Consider the following 21,821-nt stretch of genomic DNA (forward strand, 5'->3'; position numbering starts at 1 on the left):
AAATCATCGTTTGTTCTCGAGTGTAGCTTGTTTATTCACCAACAACTTCAGTTACATATTTGTAGTTTGCATTTGCATTTCAATTACAATAGAATTGTTTCCAATGTATAAGATAAGGGCGAGTGCGAGCATTGTAAACTCAACGCAATTTAGTTTATTTATCCCGATATCGTTATAAGTAGTATCTCTATGAAATAAACAATTGTCCAACGACTAGTGCATAGATTATATGTTTATATATAATAGCTATAATATTGTATTCATATCAATTAATAAGCGGATTGTTTGTAGTACATATGTATATTCTACTCGGTCACCATTTGGCTTTATATAGTAAATGTAAGTTTTCTGGTTAGGTTTCTCCCGGCTCTCACCCTAAACATGGCATGGCATGAGTACACATCGTCACATCGTTTTTTAGTGTGTAAGGTGTAAGTGTGATAATTATCTAAGGACTATAATGCATGTTTAGTTTTTATAAATATTTGTCTTGCTATATCATATTGTGTTGTGTTATATTGTGTTGTATTTTGACTAATATGCTCGCGCTAAACTATAGAAACGAATATATAATATTTGGTTTCCCTGCGGTCATTCGCATGTGAACTTGAGAGAGAGTATGTGTGTGTGTGCGATTATTTCATATATTTAAGTATATATGTATATGTATATAGCAAATACATACAGTATGTCGCTAAATATAGTAGTGTAGTGTGTATATTGTAGCATAGCATTTAGTTTATATTTAATACTGTGCACAAAACGCTTTGGTTAATTGTTGTAGCATAATAGCTTTGTTTGACCCCATACCAGCTTTTTGTGTGTGTTTTTAGAATCGTATTTTGCAATCGATAACACACTTTTTTTTTTGGTTGAACATTTAAACATTAAGTTAAATAACAATAACGATTTGAATATGAGTAATTCTAAGAGTATGTATAATTTGTATGTATGTATATTGTTGTTGTTGTTGTTGTTCATTTATAAGCTATATTGTCTAATTCACACGTCTATATTGAATGCTGAGCCCCCCGCCATCCACTATTCTATTCGAACGGGGAGCCAAAGCACAAGGTTATAGCAGTATAACCTTATGAAAACCGAACAAAACCTCTTGCTAAATATCAGATCAGTATAGATACATTTAAATACATGATGTATATATTGAATACAGGTTGCATGCCCTGTTCATAAATATGTATGCATGCCTGCTTTAACGGGTTTTTTTTAATAGTATCAAATCTTTGAATTAGTTAATTTACTATATAGTAAAATGTGTGTGTTTGTGTTTGTGTTTGCATGATTGAATTCGGCAATTCTTCAAAGCGTGAAAAGTTACAACGAACACAAAGTCAAAGTCTATGTGGATAAATATTAGTAGATATTAGATATTAGATCTGTATGTCTATAGTTTAAGTTTCACAACAATGGAACAACGATGATAATCAGCAAGTACTTCAGCTATGCGTATGTACAATTTTTTCAATATAACCTCATTGTATACCTGCGATTTACTACATTTTGTTTGCTATTCAACTTTTGTCGTTTTGCCAGTCTGGCCTACTACTATTACAGAGCTATTTTCCTTTATTTTATTGAATCCTGGTCAATGCGTGCAAAAAATTGTATTCTAAGGTGGCCCATAAATGGTGGCGCGCTGTGTTGCATTATAATTTTATGGATTTTACATGATCCTCTAACGTGATCAAAACACTTAAAGACACTTGCAGCCATTCAAGTGTCTTGCGGCAGTATCCGATTGATCAAAGCTGATCCGAGCAAGTCGGGGAACGAAATCGGTAATACGCATGAGGGAAACATTGAAATTTTGGGTGGGAATACATACGATAGAGCTATAGTTTGAATGAAGGTTCTTGAGGAACTCACTTTAGCGATTTCATTCCCCCACCGTTAAATGGAGTTAAAAACATAAAATGCAAAGAAAAATTGTCACATATTGTGCACGCATTTCACTATATTCGAGCTAAGCCTATTTATGGTATGCTATGGAAACGGATTCCAAGTACGGTTTCTACCACAAGCCTATTAGTAATTCCCTTAATGTGTCAGATAACTTTTGTGTGTGTGTGTGCTATGTGGGCACCAATTTTACAAGAGTGAGTGTATTGCGAATATACCACATAAAGTATAATGTATCAAAGTTTATTTATGGGTGGTTACTGGGATATATATTCAACTAGATTCCGATAACTAACTTTAACAACTTTAAATTTTAAATTGATTTAGTTAAAGAAGGTCGGGTTTGAGTTCGATATCGAGTTCGTTATCGAGTGTCCCGATAAAGCCTGTCAAGAGCCACGCCGTATTGCCTGAAAGTTTTAATGGGACTGGGGAGCCTCGGAACGGACAACATTCTACCTTCCACTGTGATCCGAGAGAACAAGGTTGCCCTGGTTTTTTGGTTTAACATCTATGAAATATTTTTTCTTTATTGTAGAGTTGTTTTAACATAAACAAAAATTAATTTTCATGATTGGAATGCAATATTCCCAATCCATTTGGCAGAACGTCCTCGGAAAGCACAAAATTACAAGCACGAAATGAGTCATGGAATGCGTAAGGCCTCCTCCACGTCTAAGCCGTAACAGTCCATAATAATCTACCAAGATCTTTCACCACAGAGGGACCGCATCTGCATCGCCCTACAAACGACATCTTTCGCGGCGATCCATTCAAAATTCAATCGTACAAATTTCGCTATGCCGATCGACCTGTCTACCCAGTACAGCACTATCAGCGGCCCGAGCCACAGCCGCTGCCCAGCCGACCGCAACAGTTCGAGACATTCTACCGCAATCCCAAGTTTTCCAGCGATCCCGAGCACGCTCCAGCGACGCCGAGCGCCAGTTGGACCCCGCAGAACACCACGCCCTTCGTGGAGAACAGGCGTCGCAAGTTCTTGCGCGACTTCCAGTCCGTTCTCACCGCACCGAGTCGACGAACCTTCTCTGGTGCAGGCCAGCCGGAGGGCGTGCAGCACCAGCGTAGTGTCTCAATGGTCCCCCAGCCACGACGCCCCATAGAAGTGACGAACTCCCCACTGCTGCAGACGTGCTGCAATCGTGACGACTATCAGACGATAGTTCGGGGACAGAGCGCCACGTCCCTGTTGCGGAACTGCAGCACTAATGTGCTGAGGCCTGACGCACCTAGGAGCGCCTCCATGGCTACATTTGACAAGAGGGAAAGGGAGTGGAAACAATCGGTTGTCAACAGAACCAGTTCCAACATCCAGCTGCTGCCCAAGCGAAGCGCCTGCAGTGGCTGCGAAATCAACATCAACATCGGTTCCCTAGACTCGGAATCGGAGGCGGACAACAATTTGAGAATCAAGATTGAGACGGACACCTGTCTGCTGAACAACACGGACAGGGCGAAGCAGACGGAGAGACACCAGCGATCAAGCAGTGCCAGCCGATCCACGCAGACCTTCGGCATAGACAAGCGTTTGTCCAAGTTCTGTGTGGCAGACAACAAGGCCCGGAGAAGCTCGGAGCAGGATGCCCAGCAACGGGAGAGGGAGCTGGAGCTGAAAATGGAGCGAGAACGCGCCAGGCAGCGGGAGAGGGTGCGCGAAAATCTGCGCCAGCAGGAGAGGCAAAGGGATAACGAGCGCCTCCTCGAACTCGAGGTGGAGAGGGAGAAAGACCGCCTCAGAGAGCTGGAAAGAGAGTCCCAGCGACGGAAGGAGTACCACGAGTACCAAGAGTACCAAGTGTACCAAGAATACCAGGAACAGCTGCGATGGGAACAGGAACAGGAACAGCAGAAGAGGCAGGAAGTACCGATGCGTGCCATGCCCATATCCCCCGTGATGATGACCTCTCACTTGTACAGGCGCACCTCCAACGATCGACTGCCCGGCATGGTACACTTCTGTGACCGCCCGCCTGCCGCGGCCAGTAAGCGGGCCAAGCGCCTGCAGAGCTGCTCCAAGAATCTAACCTCGCTGAGGGGCCTAAAGAAGACCACAGCTCCTGTGGAGACTGCGCCTCCTCTCGCGCCTCTCGCCCCAACGTTCACTACAACTCCTCCTACTGTCAGACCTCCAAGGAGTCTAGAGCGGACCAGTTCGGGCACGTCGAATGGCAACGTCTATGTGACGGTGAGCACAAATGGTAGCAGCTCCAGCCTGCGTCGGCCATCGGCCACAGTACTGAGCGAGCAGAAGCAGCTGAATGGCAGCGCCGGAACCCATGCCCCCAATACCCCCATTCTCACAAGGCTCAATAATATACCCATTAGGATAACAACATCGCGTCCCGGAGACAGGGACCTGGAGTTCTCTATGAACCAAGTGCGGCTACGAAATAATTCACCCATGCCGGGTGTGGCTCCAAGGCTGAGCACAAGTCGGATGCGACAGGGGACGACAGACGACTGCTCCTCCGTACACTCCTTGAATGTGAATATCAACGTCTATGCGGACACCACCTCGCGTAGGATGCGTATGTAGAGGTAGAGCTTACACCTAGGTAGGCTCAATATCAGGAAAATTCTGGAACCCTGCCCCTCAGGCAGGTGAATTCGTAACGGGAATGTGTTTCAGAATTGGTCTGATGTTGAACCCACCCATTAGTCTCTCCCAGATGCGGCACTCGTGTTAAGCTGACTTCAAGTTCTCGGACTTTTGTTTTAAATTGGGTATAAAATGCATATAAAATTAATTAAAAAAAGTGTAAGTTGCTACAGAGATTGTGTGTTTGTTATTTCCTACAGTAGATGCTGCCAGTTTAAAGGTATTCCCCCCCCCGTCCATTAAATCAATGCAATTGCAGGCGCCTGCTACCTGACACAGCAATAAAACCTTCTATTCTGGGAGTAGAGTTTTGGTTACAACTCCTAAAAGCTCAGTAAACTTTACATACAGTGGCATCTGTTGGTTTTCGATGCGGTGACTGTACTTTAATTTCGTTTTTCATTAGTTCCAATTATGAATTACAACTTTGGTCACTAAATTGCCTCCGGCATATAGTAGGGCTCTTAAGATTGTTAGAGAAGATCCTCTGATCGTCTTTCGTTTCTATGTAGTACCAAACTAAAAGTTACCCGTCTTCACCGAACATCTTGCCCCTCATATTGAGCTTTCTCTCTCTATTTATAATACATTTTTGCTCTGATTATAATTACTGTATTTAAATTTTTGTGCTGTGCTTGTTTCTAACGTGTGCGACTTATTTTGGTTTGTAGCTGCGGATCTGCTATAGGAGGTGAGGTTAGGTTAGGTTTCTTTTTCGATATGATAGTAGAGGAGAGTTGGTTATTTAACACCATAACATTGAACAATAATAACGATTTCCATTGAAGTTGCATATGATTTGTGTGATATTGTTGGTTGTGTTTCCTTTTTTTGTTTCTTTGTTTTTTTTTTACCCAGTTTTTCATTTTCTTTCATATTTTTTTTTGTATTTTTGGTCACTCTTTTGGCGACATTGCGTAGGAGTTTATTTGTGATCAGAGTAGGATTCGATTCGATTCGTCATTTATTCGTCTTCGTCGTAGTTCTGATAGGTGACATAACGTACCTGTTCCCGATCGCGTCCATAGATCAATGACTGCAATGAATCAAGTTTAGTGGAGGTTATTAATTATATTATATATTAATATTGCTGGTGACAAAAGGCAAATGAAACTCAGACGGCTACAAATAAATACAAATTAAAAGTTTTATTACAATCAAATTAAGATGAACTTAAATCTAAAAATAACAATAACACTGATAATGACTAATAATACAAAAACTAAAAATACTTAGTACAAGTATCGTGTAAGCGATATCGATTGGAAAAGGAATAAACGCGCTTAAAGGGGGCAAAATTTAATTTCTATAAAGGAAGCGAAAACTGTGCTAGAGCCGCTCGCTCTCGTATCCTTCATTCGACTTGCCAAGCTCTGCCGTGCCATGCATAATGGCTGGACAGGATGCAGTCAGCTGGGGAATTGAATTACCGCCACCGGCACTGGCCTCGGCCAGTTCCGCTTCCGCTTTGGCAGCCGCAGCCGCAGCGGCTTCCCTGGCCATACGTACCTTTTTCTCATCGCTGGTCGGTGGATTCTTGAGGAAAGTCAGGAGCGGGGCGTACATGAAGCAGAGCATGGCAATGCCGAACAGCATCCACTCGAAGCCGATGCTCTTCACCAGGGAGCCGGAGAGGGCAGGTCCCACAGCAAAGCCCACGCAGAAGGCCACGTCACCCAAGGCATAGACGCTGCCATAGACGGCCGAATGGCGGATGTCCACCAGATAGCCCAACTCCGGCATCATCGAAGAGTCGACCATGCCAATGGCAAAGCCGAGACCGGCATTGGGAATAATCAGATGTGTGATAGAAGTGGCCATGGGTATCTGCAATGATTTTGAGTGAGCCCAAATCCATTTCAGAATTTTTAAGCAAGACCTACAAAGATCAGGCAAGCTCCAATGATCACCAGGCCGAGGCAGGCGGCAAACCAGCGTCCAATCTTGTGTCCCAGTGGTCCGAAGAGGTTCGTGCCAATCAGATAGCTAATGGAGGCCGGCAGGAAGGCGACGCCCTGCTCCCAGCGCGTAGCTCCCATGTTGTCGACCATCCACAACGGCAGCGAAGGTTCCAGCATGGCAATACCCATATTGGCAAAGGTGATCGCTCCGGCGGCAATCAGAATGTACGGATCACTCACCAGCGACTTCAGGGATGGAGGCTCGGACTCGCATTTCTGCACCGATGGCTGCAGCATGAACAGCTGCAGCAGGCCATCGCCCAGGGCCAAGGCAGCCAGTATCAGGAATGGCGCTGACTTGCCCACAAACTCGTACATGACGCCGCCAAACGGTGGGCCAATGAGCACGCCCAAAGCCAGACCGCCCAACGCAATGCCCATGGCATTGCCGCGCTCCTTGTCGTCCGTGAAGCGATCTGCCAACATACCCATGCCCGACACCGAGGAACAGGACGAGCCGATTCCCTGCAGAGCTCGGGCCACAAACAGCACCAAATAGGAGCGACCAAAAGCGAAGACTACGAAGGAGAGAGTGGGCGAGGTTAAGGGGGATGATGTGTCAACTTTTTCTAGCCAATTATGTGGAACTCACTTATCGTGGAGAGGAACATTATTACGAAGCCAGCGAACATCGGTATGCTATAGCCAATGCTGTGAGAGGGAGAGAGGGAGAGAGGGAGGGACAGTCATCATTGCAGCCCTGCGGGTAGTCGGCAACTCGTTAACTTACCGGTGCGTAAGGGGTCCCACAATCGGATTAACCAGCAGCTGGACGAAGGCTTTCGAGGCGAATAGCAGGCCAACCTCGACAGTCTCTCCGACCAGTTCGTTGTGACGCTCCTCTAGCTCACGGTAGTAGGTCTCGTTCTCTGTGGGATTGGGGTACGGGGCATAAATCACATTTTTAACGCGTTGCCAATTAGACTCACCTTCCGGGCTCATGGTGGAGATCTCAAGGGGAGCCGCCTCGCTGCCATCCTTGTTGCACGGACACGGCGGCGGTGCCGGGGTGTGAAAGGTGAGTGGGGTGCGGGCATAGCTGTCGAGCGGGGCATCCGGATGTCGTATGTCGTACAGGAACTCGGGTATGATGGGCACTGTGTACGATGATGCGGTGCGTTACGGAAGGTGTAATTAAAAGGAAAAAAAAATAAAAAAATCTTCGTACAATTAGCCTAAGCGGCCGCTCGATGGCGCTGTTGCCGAAAGCAAGTCTATGGCATAGCTTGGGCCGCCACGGCCGCTCTTTAATTGCATTTGGTGCTAAAAGTTTTATAATTGCTTTGCCAGTGCCAGAGATTGCCTCGGCCTAATTGAGTTGCAAGCGGCAACCGGCAGCCGGCAACAAAAAACGAAGGCCAACGTGGAAGGCAGGCAGGCAAAAATTGTGCATACGCCAACCCAAGACGACGATGCGTTTAATTGACTCTCCAAAAAGGGGTTCCCCAGTCGGTGTTCAGGTCTCTCGCATAGCATAGTCCATGCTGTAGCGTGTAGCCTCCCCCCTATCCCTCTTCCGGGGCAAATTCAATTTGTTTGTTGCATGTTTCGACTCAGTTTATATTTATTATCAACACCCGTAAAACGACTGCATCACTCAGACGTACCGTACCCCCAGTACTCGTGCTGGTACTCGTACTCGTAGTCGTAATTGCATTTCCTGCCAAAGGCTAGGCCGAGGTCGGACATGGCTGATGGCAATGGGGGCTACTGCTGACTATTCAATTGAGAGTTGCAGGCCCCCCCGTTGCACCCACCGTTGAGTGAGTGCTGAAAGTTGTTTGAAGTACTGTTGAGGTAATTTGTTTGTACGTAGACAGGTATTCGTGGTTATCCCACTGACATCACGAGTGCCAGCATATGGACAGGGGGTTGTGGGTAGGGGCCATTAATTGGGGCCTTTATGTTGTTTATGTTGTTTATGTTGTTTAATGGGGTTAGATACTTAGGCAAACTTTTACTGTTTCGCAAATGCATATATCATAGCCCACCCCACGCCCCTATCTGGCACAGGCTCGTGCTGCCACGTGCCCCGGGGTTTTCCAATGAGTTCAAGCGAAAGGGGAAATCTCGCCTGACCTGGAACCGACTTGGCTTTAGACTTATGATGCCTCGTGTCAACCGCATTCCACCTGTCACATATGTTGGCCATGTAAGCCGACATGCCATTTGGCAGCTTTGCTTTGCCAAAAAAGAGGCCCCCGTTCGGAAGGGAAACCCTTTGGGGGTGCCCATGCCATGACATGCAAGCGGAAATGTATGCAAATTTCCTCACGACTCCTTTAATTGGGGCTAACCACTTGGAATGCCACAACATCCAAACGATTAGCCAACCTGTTTTATGCGACAAAAGGAGAATTGTTGCCTAGTAATTTGTAGGTATCAAGTCGCCTCCGGCAACTCATTAAACGGTCTCAAAGCTTTTGACACACAAACAAAAAAAATAAACATTCTGGGAAAAGCACGTGCAGCACATCGAAGCAAGGGATGGCAATGGGTTTGGATTTGTTGGCATCGTGGTGGTGGTGGTGGAGCAGAAATTACCCCAGTCGCTGCTCCGGTTGCATTTCGCGTGCCGAAGACACTTAAACCGCAAAGCCAAAAGGAAAGCGACTCTGGCAGTCTGGCAGCCATGCAGCCAGACAAACAAACAAACAGTGACTGGAGCTGGCCAGGGCTACGAGACTTGGTAATCTTGGTAGCCGAATCACTTTGACTGTGACTGTATGGATACGGATACTGTATGTTAAATGTAGCCAGAGGCAGAATGGAAGTAATTCCCGTTGGTGGTTTATAAAGCCAAAGAAATGAGCAAGCCTATTAATCCGCATAAGTATCCTTCGATGCTTTAACAGATGACAGAATTTATGGCACGACCAAGAGAAGAACCAATAAGAAGAAGCTTATGCTCATGTCCTTGAAGTTAATTCAAACTTTGCTGCCTGTAGTCAAACATAGTCCGCAACAGCTCGATCCAAATAATCAACTTTATAAGTGACGAACTGCAGCGACACTTGCCCATCCCTGTGGCCCCTCCACATGGTCACAGATACATCGATATGCAGGGCGACATTCGCTGCGCTGGCGATGATGGTGGCGGCGGCGTTGGCGGCGTCGTCAAGCCAAACAGCGGCGGCAGTGAGGCAACAACTGGCGAGGCAGCCAGTCATCGACAGGCAACAAGGAAGTCGCCAGAACCACAGTTGTGCGACAAAAAGTATGCGCCCTGAGTTCGTTTTGTTGGATCCATTAATATGCAAATCATTTAATTACTCAGAGAGGGGGAGGCGGAGACTGAGACGACTGAGCAGGAAATGCGTCCCATTTGGGAGTCGGCCAGCAGGCCGCTGTTTGTGCGCTCCGTGTGGCAGGAGGCGATAGGCAGGCGCCACTTCATTCTCGACTACGAGCCACGCCAGAGGCAGCGCTGGAAGCGCCAGAAGACGCGACCCAAAGGTAAGTCGAAGAAGCATCCGTCCCCAAGCGGGCAGTTAGTGATGGACTACCGCATCCCACAGGGAACTATCAGCAGACCCAGTCCTGCGAGGAGTACGAGCAGTCGGCGGAGGAAAGTATCGATCTTCTGGACGAGTATCTGCTGCTGGATGCCACCAAGCTGACCCTGCAGCAGCAGCAACAGTCCTTCCCTACTTTGGGCGGAAGAATGAGTGCCACTTCAGGCTCGGCCACGGCGCTGGGCAGCAGGGAACAAAGGCAGAACAGTCGTCAGGCCAAGAGGCGTGCCTGGCTGCTGAGCAGGGGCAAAACCTACAACTTGGACCACCATCTGGCGGAGCATCAGTCGCGACGCAGCTCACTGCAGGATCCCAGCACAGCCCCCATGACGGCGAACAATCCCGAGGAGCGGCTGGCCGAGCGAGTGCTCCACTGGCTGGACCTGGCTGGGAGGAAGGACATCGTGAAAGAGGCTGCCATCCAGCCAGTGACCAGCAGCGCACAGGTGGCCAGGGCCAACCAGAGGAGTCAGCGCATCCACCACCGTGCAGTGAGCCTCAAACGAATGGTGACGGCGGCCGGGTGCGCGAGCCAACAGCGCTCGATGGTTAGAAAGTCCAGCACCAAACCGCAGCAGACCTCCAACCACACAGTGGTCAGCTGCTCCTCCGCTTCCGCTTCCGCCTCAGCCAATGCCAATGCCAATGCTAAGCCCATTACTATCATCTTCAACAAGGAGGGCATCCCCGTTCGTCTCAATCGACCGGCACGCAACATTGATCTCTGTGCGTTGAGCAGCAGTGCCAGTGCCACGAGACGTCTGGCCGGACAGTTGGCATCTGCCCGACTGTACAGTGGAGCAGCCGCCTCTCCCCCACACTCCGAGGAGACGCGCACCCCGCCGCACAGCAGTCGGTCGGGACTGGCCGCCACCGGTTTGGGTTCCTCTGTCAGCCTGGACAGCCGGAAGCAGCTGCACATCTTCATGCCCAGCCTGCCCAAGAAGGGGCTGCTGGCCACGCCTGCTGCAGGGGCAGCTGCTGGCTCTGGCGAGGATGCACTGAGCGTCAGTTTTAGTGAGTTGTGCCAGCTTTAGCTTTAGCTGGGAAATCGTAACCCATTAAATCAGTTCAGCGTTGTAATTAATAAAGTCACACACCATTACCATATTCCACAAAAATGCCTTCGAGATCTGTGGTCCAGGGCCATTGCCAAGTGATCGTTTGGCTGAGCTTAGCGGAGGTTTCCCTACCATTTAGCTGTCCAAGTTCATTGGCACTCGAGTGGTAGCCTAAACTCAAGGTACGTCCCATACCACATCGGAAACTTTGCTGAATGTTTCCGCACGTGTTTGCCACGGGAGATAGCAAGCGTTATATTTATGGGGCCACAGAAATGCCACGCCTCAAAGCTAGAGCAGGGGTATCCACCTGTACCAACCTTTTTTCTTGTCCTATTAACATGCCAAACCGCTACGAATGGCTTAACTTTTATATATCTACATAGAGGCAAAGGAACTGCGGATAACCTAACTGCTAATTCCTTGGAAAACTTTAATTGCTTTCTCTGGTCTTGGTGATTATTTTGGTAAAGGCTTCTTAATAATCTGTGTACCCGCATTTGATGTAGGGTATGTACTACATTTATAGCATTATCTCTTGTACTTATTAATATCGTAAAACCTTTTTGTGGATTTTATTGATTTCCGTTTTTTTGTTTCGTTGCCATTGAAATTTTTTTTTTGTTTCTTTTGTTATACATTTGGTTTGGCTTTTGTTTATTTTTGGATTAGTAGGCGCCCAGGGCCACGCCCACTTTCTTTTGTTTTGATTTTTGGTTCCGACTTCATTGTTGATTTTGACTTTCTTATGTGGTTTCAGGGGCCCGATCCGCGGGTGTATATATGGCGCGTAATCAGTGGTAATTGTGCAAATGTTGCATGGTAAATTAAAAATAAATAAAGTTTTGCGTAAAGTTTTTCTTTGAATGAAAATGGCATATCAGAATTTTCCCTTATGGCATGTCTCATGGTAGAATAAAGTTTTGTGGAATTATTTATAGAAAATATAAACGATTCGCCATTCGAAAAACCTGACATTTGGATTTATTGCTATAAAGATTAACCTTGAAATACGCTTAACCATCTTCAATGTAATCTTCAATGTGTCCACTATCCACTCCACTATCTATTAAATTTATTTATATTATTCCGATCATTTTATTGTTAGCTCAGAAAGATATAAATTAAGAATTTTCCCGGTGCCTTCCCCCGCCCATTTGTGCCACTATTTGTGCTGGATTCGCTGCATACAGCCCCTAAATCGTCCTAAACTAATTATAAACGCTACTTATCCATCAAACGAACGGGTAATAGGGCATCAACTGTCAGCCTTTCGCTTTGGTATCTGTCGAGCGAGCCCCATGACAGTGCGACACCTGCAACTGGCTGAATGCCACACGTGGCAAGTTGTCGTTGTCGTCGTCATCGTTGGTTTTATGACTGACGCGTCAGTATTCCGATTCGCTTCCAATATCGAAAGGGGGTGAATGGGGGCTGAGCATTTTGCCCAATGAGTCATTGCGTCTGGCCTGAAGGCGAACGACAGCGAGAAAGCCGCACGATTGTGACCTTTGCCTCCAGTCCTGGCTTGCGGAATTCGTGGGTTGCGAGGAGCCCCAGCCCCCGTCCCCGCCCCCGCTCAAAGCCAAAGCCAAAAGGCCAAAAAGAAAAGTTCTTTCCCTTCAAGGCGAACCAAAGACAAAGGGAACCGAGAGCTGGCTGGCTGCGCTCGCAGCAATTACTTTGCAGGCAAGTCGCAACTTTGGAACTTTGCAGCCCCGCCCGTCGCGACGGTTGACTTTTCCCCCCGTGTGGCAAAGAGAAAATGCGCAACAATATATGGATTACACACATAACAAGGCAACTTATAGACTTATAGACGGACCCAATGCCTGCCGTGACTTATTCGCGTTTCTGCAGCGAGCGCGGCAGGTGCTCAACGGGAGAGTCCTGCGAGTCCATTGCTAACAAGCAAAGTTTTCTGCGGCGCATTTTAATTTTCCGGCTATTAGTGGCAGGCATGTCCGTGTCCGATGAGGACTCGTCCGTGGGCAGCCCCTTCAAGGCGGCCACCCCCACGCCCGGCGGCCAGGAGCGAACCAAAGGCGTTCGACCTGGACCCGAGAACCTGCGCCACCAGCACAGCTTCGAGGCCCGCTACAGCAGCATCATCCAGAAGCAGATCTGGGAGACGAGCATCAACAAGGACGTACTGGAGCGGCAGCTGAACGCCTATCTGCCCTTCTCCCGCAGCGCGTCCCTCACCAAAGACGGCTCCGGCGGCTTCGCCCAACTGTCCCCCGGGGACTCTGCGAAGGCCCGTTCCCTGAGCACCACGCCCACGCGACGACCGGGTCCCTGCCTGGAGAAGCTGGAGGCTGTGGACGTAGACGAGCATGAGGCGGTGGGGAAAGCGAAGCCATGAAGGGCCTTCAGGGGCTTACAGCGAATACACCTGAGGTCCGCCCAAGAGACATTTCACTGCAGTTTTGTCGTGAGATTTGACATTTTGACTAGGAGCTGCTTCAACATACATATGTATGTACGTGTATGCATCTCTAAGTTATTTTTTCATAAGTATTACTAACATTTAAGGCTAAAATTAAAGAATAAGTCCTAAATCCTTTGGCAACTATACTAAACTCTCTCACAGCAACGAACTTTTTAGTATTTGAATAACTTACTTAACTAATTTTGTAATTTCATTTTATTGCTCTACCCAATGACCCCCCACTGGGAACCTAATGCTATCAAATCTACCCCCATTTAAACCCTCATTCTTCCACTAAGTATTCAATCTCTTTCAATAAAACAAAAACCTTATTGCATATTCAATTTGGAATCATTCGGAGGTCAAAGGAATACGTACGGATAAGGGATAAGGGACCGAGACAACAGCGCATCTATGACCCATATAAATCTCCACATGCTCCTAGGCTAAATCTAATTTATGAGAATATTATGCGATACAGACGATACAGGCGACTGCTGACTGTGACTGCTGACAGGGTGGATAAAGGAGGATGCAAAAGAATAGAGGGGGTGGCAAGTACAGAGATCAAATGAATCAAATAATCAAAAGTATTCGCAGCTATTTTCGCTTCAACACCTTGAACGGAGCGCCAAGAGGGAGAAAGCACTTAAGTGAAAATGCCTCGAGTCGAAAGCTAAAAGCCCTCTCCCCAGAATATTCTCTTTCCTTTCCTTTCCTTTCCTCTCCTCCCAACACATCCCATAACTCCATTCCATCCATCAGTCACTGGCTGGAGAGGAAACGAGAAAAAAAGTTCGGGCTGGAGCTAATAGTTTTGCTTCAGCTCTTTCATTTTCCTTTGACTTTCACTTCCGTTCCCTCAACAAGTTGCTCGAGTGGTTTTCCTCTTTGGTTCTCGGCTGTTTACCCATCGCTACGTGTATTTGTCTTCGGCTGGCTGGCCCCAACTTGTTGATTTAAATTCATGAACGTTTAGCACAAAGAAAATGCCCCCTCCTTGTACGTTGAATTTTTTTTTGGATTTATTTTTTGTGTCCTGTTGTATTTGTCAGCCACAGCCACAAGCTGGAGCACCGCCGGACAACTGCGTTCCCACTCAATGTCCATGTGTTTGTCCAGACACTTGACACAAGCACTTGCACCGGACACATCCCATCCCCCCCCCACTGCTGCCACTCGGTCGGACGAAAGCTTCCCCCTGGTTGGTTGGGTTTTAGTGTCAAACGCAGGACGGTTTTCAGTTCCAACGCAGCGCTCCCTGTGCGTGTCTATTTAATTGACTGTCGACCACTTGGAGCTGCCCCGTTCAGCTATTGTCCGATCCGGTACGGTACGTTCGGCTTGGCTCGGTCCATTGGTCATTGGCTATGGGGTTTTTGTTAATGACGAAGGATTGGTACTTCAACCTTGATTAGTTGTCGACAGGGTTGGGCATGACACTCTAGTTGGGTCTGGCTCCTGGCTCTAGCTATGCTTTGATTTCCCTGCGGTGTTTTCAACGAAAAATTAGCAAAAATTCGAGAGTACACTAGGATTTGATTTGGTGAAAGATCAGAGGCTTAATTGACTCCCAATGGTAGGCATCCAAATCTTAGAAATCTCTCCCATCAGCACTCAATGACAGTTGAATTGATGAACCGACAAGAGGACGAGCATTGACAGCTTCTGTTCAGCAGGAAAACCTTCATTAGCTTAAGTGGTGCTCTGTGGTAATTTAATGGTGCCCCTCCACTTCCACTTCCTGCTCCTTCTCCTCTACCCACGCCCCATCCCCATCCCCATCACTTTGGAGGAATGGACAATTTCCAAGCGATTGCCTTCCATTGCAAAGATAACCAGCCACAGGAGATAAATGGTCATGAAATGCTAATGGACCTCGGGGAAAAGATTTATTCATGTATATCAAAACCACCCACACCGAAACAGTTATCCCCTCAGGTACACTTACCCACTGTGGTCAGCAGCATGTTGTCGAGGAGCAGGGCTATGGCAACGATGACAAGTACAAGACGGTTGGAGCCGCGCCAGCTGACCATCCAGGACTTGGCGGCGGACCAGGACCCGGCAGCGCGTGGATTCTCCTGGCGATACTGATCCGGCGGCGGTTGGCGGCCCGTATGCGTCTGCGACTGATACGTGGGCGGTGGCGGGGCCGGGGGCTGTCTGCCAACGCCGAGAATGCCGCATTCCGTGTCCATATTGCCATTCTGCTGATTGCTGTCCAACTGTTGCTTGAAGGGATTCTTGCTGGGTGTGCTGCTCCCACCAGGATGCTGTTGCTGAGGTTGCGGATGATTGTTGGCGTTTATGGTGAAGGAGGTGGTCTCACTGCCGCTCGCTGCTCCTGCGCTAATCTCCGACTGTTGCTGCTGCTGCTGCTGCTTCTGTGCTGTGCTCTGTGAGAGTTTTCTTGGTCCACCATTGCCCGCATCAGTCGATGATTGCATTGCGTCGCTAGCCGCTAGTTGCTAAGGGTCGGACAGGGAACAACTGTGATTAGATCTAAGCGGATTGCCTTTTAAAATGCAATCAAATTATAAGCGGCTTTGCCTGCTCCTTCTCAGTCAGCGGCAGCCCCGTGCCCATTCCTATTCCCAACCCCCAAACCCAATCCCATTCCCAATGCTACGCTCGCGCTTTATGCCTCAATGATTTTCGCTAATTAAAAATAAATTATATATCTTGGAATTTGAATTAAAAAGTTTATTTCACACGAGAACTCGCATTTAATAGAATCATACACAATTTAAATATTTATTTAATTGCCTTCTCCAACCATACAACCACACACACACACACGCATGCACACACATACACACAGCAGTAGAACGTGGCGTATGCGCGACATTTGTCATTGAAACATCTTTCGTTGCCTATCGCAGGGCGCAAATTGAATTTGAATCCATAATTCGTTTAGAGAGCGACACAAAAGAGCCCTCCTTCTGGTTCGACTTCTTTAAGTTTTCGACTCGAAATAGAATTACCCAACAATTAGTGCCAAAAAGGTTTTCTAATTGAGGGTGAAATGAATGTAAGGATCCGATCCGAGACTAAATGGATGCAATCAAAGTTGAAGCAACTTATCAGCCATTCATGGAATATTTTTCTTAATTTGCTTTTGCAATTGAGAATTCAATTTATTTATGGGACCTGTCCAAGTTCCTCAATTGATGTCTTATGACGTCCTCTTCAGAGCGAATGACAAGTTTGTCATTGGATACCATATGTTTCAATTCGGAAAACGATTGCAAGTGTCTGATAGGAAAAACATATCACTCAATAAAAGCGAACGAGAACTACTGGGACTACTGGGACTGTGTCACGTTTGGAGGCGTGACGAGCGGTACTAAATTTTGTAAATTTAATTGATTCAATCTGTCCAAATTAAATATGAACAGCAAAGCTGACGCATTACTTCTAACTACTAACAAATGCAATCATTTGCTTAAATAATTGGAATATGTGACTGACAGTTTGGCACGTAACTGTAGGATCTGTAAATGCTGTTAGCTCTTACCTGTCCGCGTATATGTTTTTGCAAGAGTATCAAAGTATAAGTTTAAGAGTCCTCTGCTCTCGATACTGGAGTATAACTTGCACAATGGGACTGAGCCACCACACGGCCTTGAGTATTTATGGACCCTCCTACTGTTACAATTGAACTGCTTTTTGATCTTCGTTACGCGCACAGAAATATCAATTAAGGGGAGGGTTCTCTGGTCCAATGAATCAAATGTCAAGGCAGTTCTCTGTCGAGATGCAACCAGGAAGTTCTGATCTGATCGAATCAGCTTAATTGCACTTTCACTTTCAGCTCACGCTACGACTCTCGATTCGTTGATATTCTTCGGGTTGATGGTGGATCGTTTCTGCCGCGGACTCTACCGACATGTCGGCGGTTTCAGCTCAAACTAAAAACTTTGGCGTGCTGCCTGAAGCTTATTAAACGAAATCATTTTTGCACAAGCGAAAAGATTTGCTGCTGTTGCCATTAGTTAGTTTATCGCTCGTGTTCGTCATTTGCCGTACACAGAATTGTCTGAGCATTCGCTTTTTCTGTGTGTGTTTTCTGTTCAGGAATCTTTGTATTTGAAATGAATGCACAATGAAAAGTGTGTAAAACACATTTTAATAATCATTAATTAGCAATTGGCGTGCAATTTCGGTTTTTACGGCTGTGGGAAAATCAAATGAAGACAAAGGGAAAAAACTTAAAAAACAAAACAAAAAAATTATGCAAATTCCGCTGCCTCACAACTCGAAATTCGATTTTACATTCTCATTGAAGAAAGAGCTGGCAGTTTGACTTGTGCATCCAGAGCTTGACTGTTTCGCATTTTGCATTTCGATCTGATTAGAATTAAATTCCATTCAATTCAATTTCAACGATGCTTATCACATTATGGATACATACGAGTATGTCGCGTGTTAACCGTTTCTGTTCTTTGTAATAAAAATACAATACTAAAATAAAACAAGATTCAAACTCAAAAATATTTGGTACACTTTGAAACGATAGAAAAATATTTCTGTTTATAATATAATAAAACAATTACCAAAAAAATTAATAAATAAATCAGAATCGATTTGCTTGGCTGTTCTCATGACAACTGATCTGTAATACTATTTAAAATATGTTTAAACACCGGTATCATTTCCAGCAGCTAAATTCCAGGTCTAGTTTGTAGAGCATACAGAATGCAGCGATGGTGAAGCAGCCTCCGCTTGCACGTGCGATGCGATCCGATCCAATCCGATGCAGTGCGATTGTTTCGTTCATTATTTTATGCTCTCTCAGTCTCAGTTGTTTCTTTTGATTGCTGTTGTCGCTGCTTTTATTCTAATAATTGTTGCTGTGGGCTGTGGGTTGGATGGAGCTTCTGTTTAATTGCACAATATTCATTCTCAACTGCCGACGGTCAAAATTTAGCGGCTACTTGCCACACGCCTTCTCCACTAGCTTTGTCACGCAACTTTATTTAAATTGTGCTCATTTTTCAGATTCTTATTAATTAACACTAAGCTCAGTTGCGAGCGTGAGCATGGACTTGAGCTTGACATTGGAGCAAAACATATACGAGCTCTTTGTGTGCTTTATTCCGCTTGAAACCTTAGCATGGGTTACTACTCAATATTCTCTCGATTCAACCTGTTATCAAAGGCTGCAAGCTGTTTTTATTTGCATTTAATTTCCCGCATATTACCCCTATAAGTCTTATTGTTCTGTAATTGCAATTTTAATTGCAAAACAGTAGCGGCTCCGCTCCATCCAAGTAAATGGCAGAGCCGTGTAAATGAGCCCCTCTAAACTAATTAGTTCAGATCGATGCCAACTGGCAATCATTTTTGCCGCCTACGTGTCTAAGTGGGGAACTGAGAGCTGACATAGAAAACTATGACAGGGAATTGAATTTAAATATCCTTTAAGAAGATGTCCCATCGCAAACTCTAACTCTTCATCCGGCTTCATTGTTAATAATATTGTGTAGAAAAGACTCACCTGAGCTATTTTTATGTACGGCTTTTGGCTTCTCCTCTTTCTCCCCTGGGGACTGCTGTTGCTGATTTGTTTGCCTCGCTTCAGCTTCGGGACGGATGGGAGGTACTTATGTCTGTCCTGTTTCTGGTTCTATTGCAGGGGAAACTTGTGGATGTTGCTATGATGATTGCTGGTGTGCTTGTGTTGGTCTGGCCGGTCTTTTGGCGGGTGAAGTTTTGCGTTGTTGGAGTATTCCTGTGGGTGAATCATAAAGTGAATCAAGAAATTTAAAATAAGTTGTGTAAATAAAGAAGCCGAAAGCTTGGCCACTCCTTTGGCTCCTTTGGCATGCAATGGCTGGTGGCCACTTGTGGAATACTTAGGAGGAGGTTGAGCGGCTTTGGTATTTGGTTTTCTCAATAGTGAGTACTTTGGCCAAACGAGAAGCTTACACAGAGAACAAAGATTTATTTCTTTCAAAGTGAACATTTTCAAACACTCTATCGAAAAGCTTTATCATAGTTTGTGGCTTCTGTTGCACAGATTTCTCTATCGCTCAATTATATATTAATAATAATAATATTTATCCCAAATATTCACAAACACAAACGATTTTTAAAAGGTAAATAAGGTCAACAAAAATCGGATTCCATCCCCACAAATTACTCAATGAGACTGCGGCTATTTGTTCCAGGCAAACAAAGATAAATATGTATTATTTGTCTTTGATTTTTTCCCATGTTTGCCAACAAGCCAGGCAAATAATATTGTGTGCCCAGCAGGCTCGATTCAAATCGATTGATAAATACTCTCCACATTGCATACATACTCGCATATGTATATTTATCAGCGTTTGTTGCCGCTTAAAAATGCTAATTTCAATTTCGATTTTGATGGATTTACCAGGGGATATGGACGAATCTCAAGATATGCTAATGAAACCAGTTTGAATAATTAATTAGTTAATCAAATACCGAATTCACATGTGGAACTTGGAGTCTCTGCTTCAACTAGAACTTTCACTATTATTGCATATTGCGATGAAGGACCCCAAACTCTTACAAAATTATATAATTGTTTGTGAAGGTCGTCGTCGTTTCTCTTTAAACTGCAACTTACACCCTTTTCCCTTGCGAGTTTTCACATATTTTTTGATGTTGTTGTGGGCGTTGGTTTCCGCTTTTAGGGGCTTGGTTGCGCACAATCTTAGTCACACATTTGTTTGAATTTAATTGATGTTTAAACTGAAACTTTAAACCACATTTTACGTGGCAATCAAACACAAAATGATAAGGCAAGTTCCACAAGTGTCAGTATCAATTTGTGGCGCTGGCGCTGCCGCTGGTGCTGCACTGGAAACGTGGGAATCGAGCACGTCCATCAGCCACGAGATCTCATCTCGCACTGAAAGACAGCGCGAGCGCCAGCGGCGCACGAGGCGACGGCGATACCGACAACGACAGGGAACGACTACGTTCAGGATGCGGCTGTGGATGCGAGGACTATGCGAAAAAGCAGCAACAGCACAAGCAGCAACAGCAGAGGCACAGGCAGAGACAGAGGCAAAAGCAGCGCAGTCGGCAGCCGCTGCCACTTGTTGTCTGCCGCTGCCTGTTGCAGTCCATCCCCGTTATCCGTTTGGCCCTCCCTTCCCAGTCTCTCTCATTATCGCTCTCCCTGCCATCACTCCCACCCACTCCGAGTATTGATGAAAACTGCCAGCGGCAATGCTTCTGCTCAATTGCCTTCATTGTGTGTGGGTCTGCATGTATGCGTGCATGTGTGTGTGTATTTATGTATTTCTGGGTATCCGTGTTTGTGTGTGAGCATCCGTTTTCACTGTCAATTGCGTTACGCCTGGAAGTATGCAGCGCGTTTTGGGGGCTGCCAGAGAGTACACATAGTCACATACACATGCACATCTGTATGTACACACGTACGCATTATGCCTAATTGATTTTCGCGTTAAGTGGCAACGCGTTTGAACAGGGGGGTGTTTGGGCAGGATGGGACAGGGGCGGACAGACGTAAGGCAACTTTTTTGGAAAATACTTGACTCCAAAGCCAATGCCAGCTTAAAGATCAATAATAAATTGACACTTTTGGGAGAATTATTAATACTTCTGAATTGAATTTAATTGATTAAAGCAAACTAATATGTTTGAATAAGTTTCGGCACCTTCCGCACATTTTTTTTTGCATTACTTGCTTTTATTTAAAATGTATGTAGGTCTCAGATAGGTCTTCACTTACAATATTAACAGATTCCGAATTTGGTGTGATCGTTTTAGCATAATAAGGTTAACAATTTATGCTCCCTTGTTATTTTATTGCGAAGAGTAACAGGTGTGTGGCATACTTTTAGGGCATCGGGCCCGCAGGCTAAAGCCTGAACGCGAACGTGTTGTTGCCTTGATTCCGCCAATATGCGGGCGGGAGAACCTTTTACCAACAGCAAGCAAGGCGTACATATGTACATATCGCAGACACCTGATGGACAACCGAGATGAATTTCAATCAATCAACTTACTCATGAGCTCGATAATTATACCGTTACAGGTGCTGTCAATTAATGCAGCTAGCCGGATCAGAAGCTTGAGATTGGGATTGACACTGGGGACAGAGATAGGGAGCACACCGGACCGGACCGCAGCGATTGGAAAACGACACGCGACTGACTTGGACACCGCGGCCGAACCAGACCACAAAGGCAGAGGACGGCCTCGGTTATATTTATAGTCATTGATGATGATTGTGGGGCTGAGTCGAATTCTGCGATCACGTCTAGGGCTCGAATTTGCATATAGAAGTCGATATATAAAACTTGGAAT

At 45.9% G+C, this 21,821-nt stretch overlaps 4 protein-coding genes across 5 annotated transcripts; 3 read left to right on the top strand and 1 right to left on the bottom strand.

Moving 5' to 3' along the window:
- Window positions 1-15: 15 nt before the first annotated feature.
- LOC111077138 (synaptic vesicular amine transporter) lies at window positions 16-20,454 on the bottom strand. Of its 2 annotated transcripts, XM_022371292.2 has the most exons (9): window positions 20,110-20,453; window positions 19,012-19,245; window positions 15,460-15,979; window positions 7,431-7,598; window positions 7,232-7,370; window positions 7,094-7,152; window positions 6,424-7,019; window positions 6,050-6,367; window positions 16-5,576 (listed from the first exon to the last, which is right to left on the bottom strand). In XM_022371292.2, exons 3-9 carry the CDS (start codon window positions 15,956-15,958, stop codon window positions 5,505-5,507), a joined length of 1,851 nt encoding a protein of 616 aa, XP_022226984.2. In that variant the 5' UTR covers window positions 15,959-15,979; window positions 19,012-19,245; window positions 20,110-20,453; the 3' UTR covers window positions 16-5,504. The 2 variants fall into 2 exon arrangements, with proteins under 2 accessions (XP_022226984.2, XP_022226981.2); XM_022371289.2 differs by lacking the exon at window positions 16-5,576 and having other exon boundaries at window positions 5,664-6,367; window positions 20,110-20,454.
- On the top strand, window positions 2,440-4,710 carry LOC111077139 (stress response protein NST1). The gene is made up of 2 exons (XM_022371293.2): window positions 2,440-2,577; window positions 2,643-4,710. The coding sequence occupies exons 1-2, from the start codon at window positions 2,562-2,564 to the stop codon at window positions 4,475-4,477; spliced, it is 1,851 nt and encodes a 616-aa protein (XP_022226985.2). The 5' UTR covers window positions 2,440-2,561; the 3' UTR covers window positions 4,478-4,710.
- On the top strand, window positions 9,792-11,129 carry LOC111077141. The gene is made up of 2 exons (XM_041593012.1): window positions 9,792-9,957; window positions 10,020-11,129. The coding sequence occupies exons 1-2, from the start codon at window positions 9,816-9,818 to the stop codon at window positions 11,051-11,053; spliced, it is 1,176 nt and encodes a 391-aa protein (XP_041448946.1). The 5' UTR covers window positions 9,792-9,815; the 3' UTR covers window positions 11,054-11,129.
- LOC111077142 lies at window positions 12,938-13,832 on the top strand. The gene has a single exon (XM_022371297.2). It carries the CDS (start codon window positions 13,038-13,040, stop codon window positions 13,440-13,442), a length of 405 nt encoding a protein of 134 aa, XP_022226989.2. The 5' UTR covers window positions 12,938-13,037; the 3' UTR covers window positions 13,443-13,832.
- Window positions 20,455-21,821: the final 1,367 nt, after the last annotated feature.

The sequence above is a fragment of the Drosophila obscura genome, unplaced genomic scaffold (genome assembly GCF_018151105.1).
Source record: "Drosophila obscura isolate BZ-5 IFL unplaced genomic scaffold, ASM1815110v1 contig_186, whole genome shotgun sequence".
NCBI classification, from domain to species: domain Eukaryota; kingdom Metazoa; phylum Arthropoda; class Insecta; order Diptera; family Drosophilidae; genus Drosophila; species Drosophila obscura.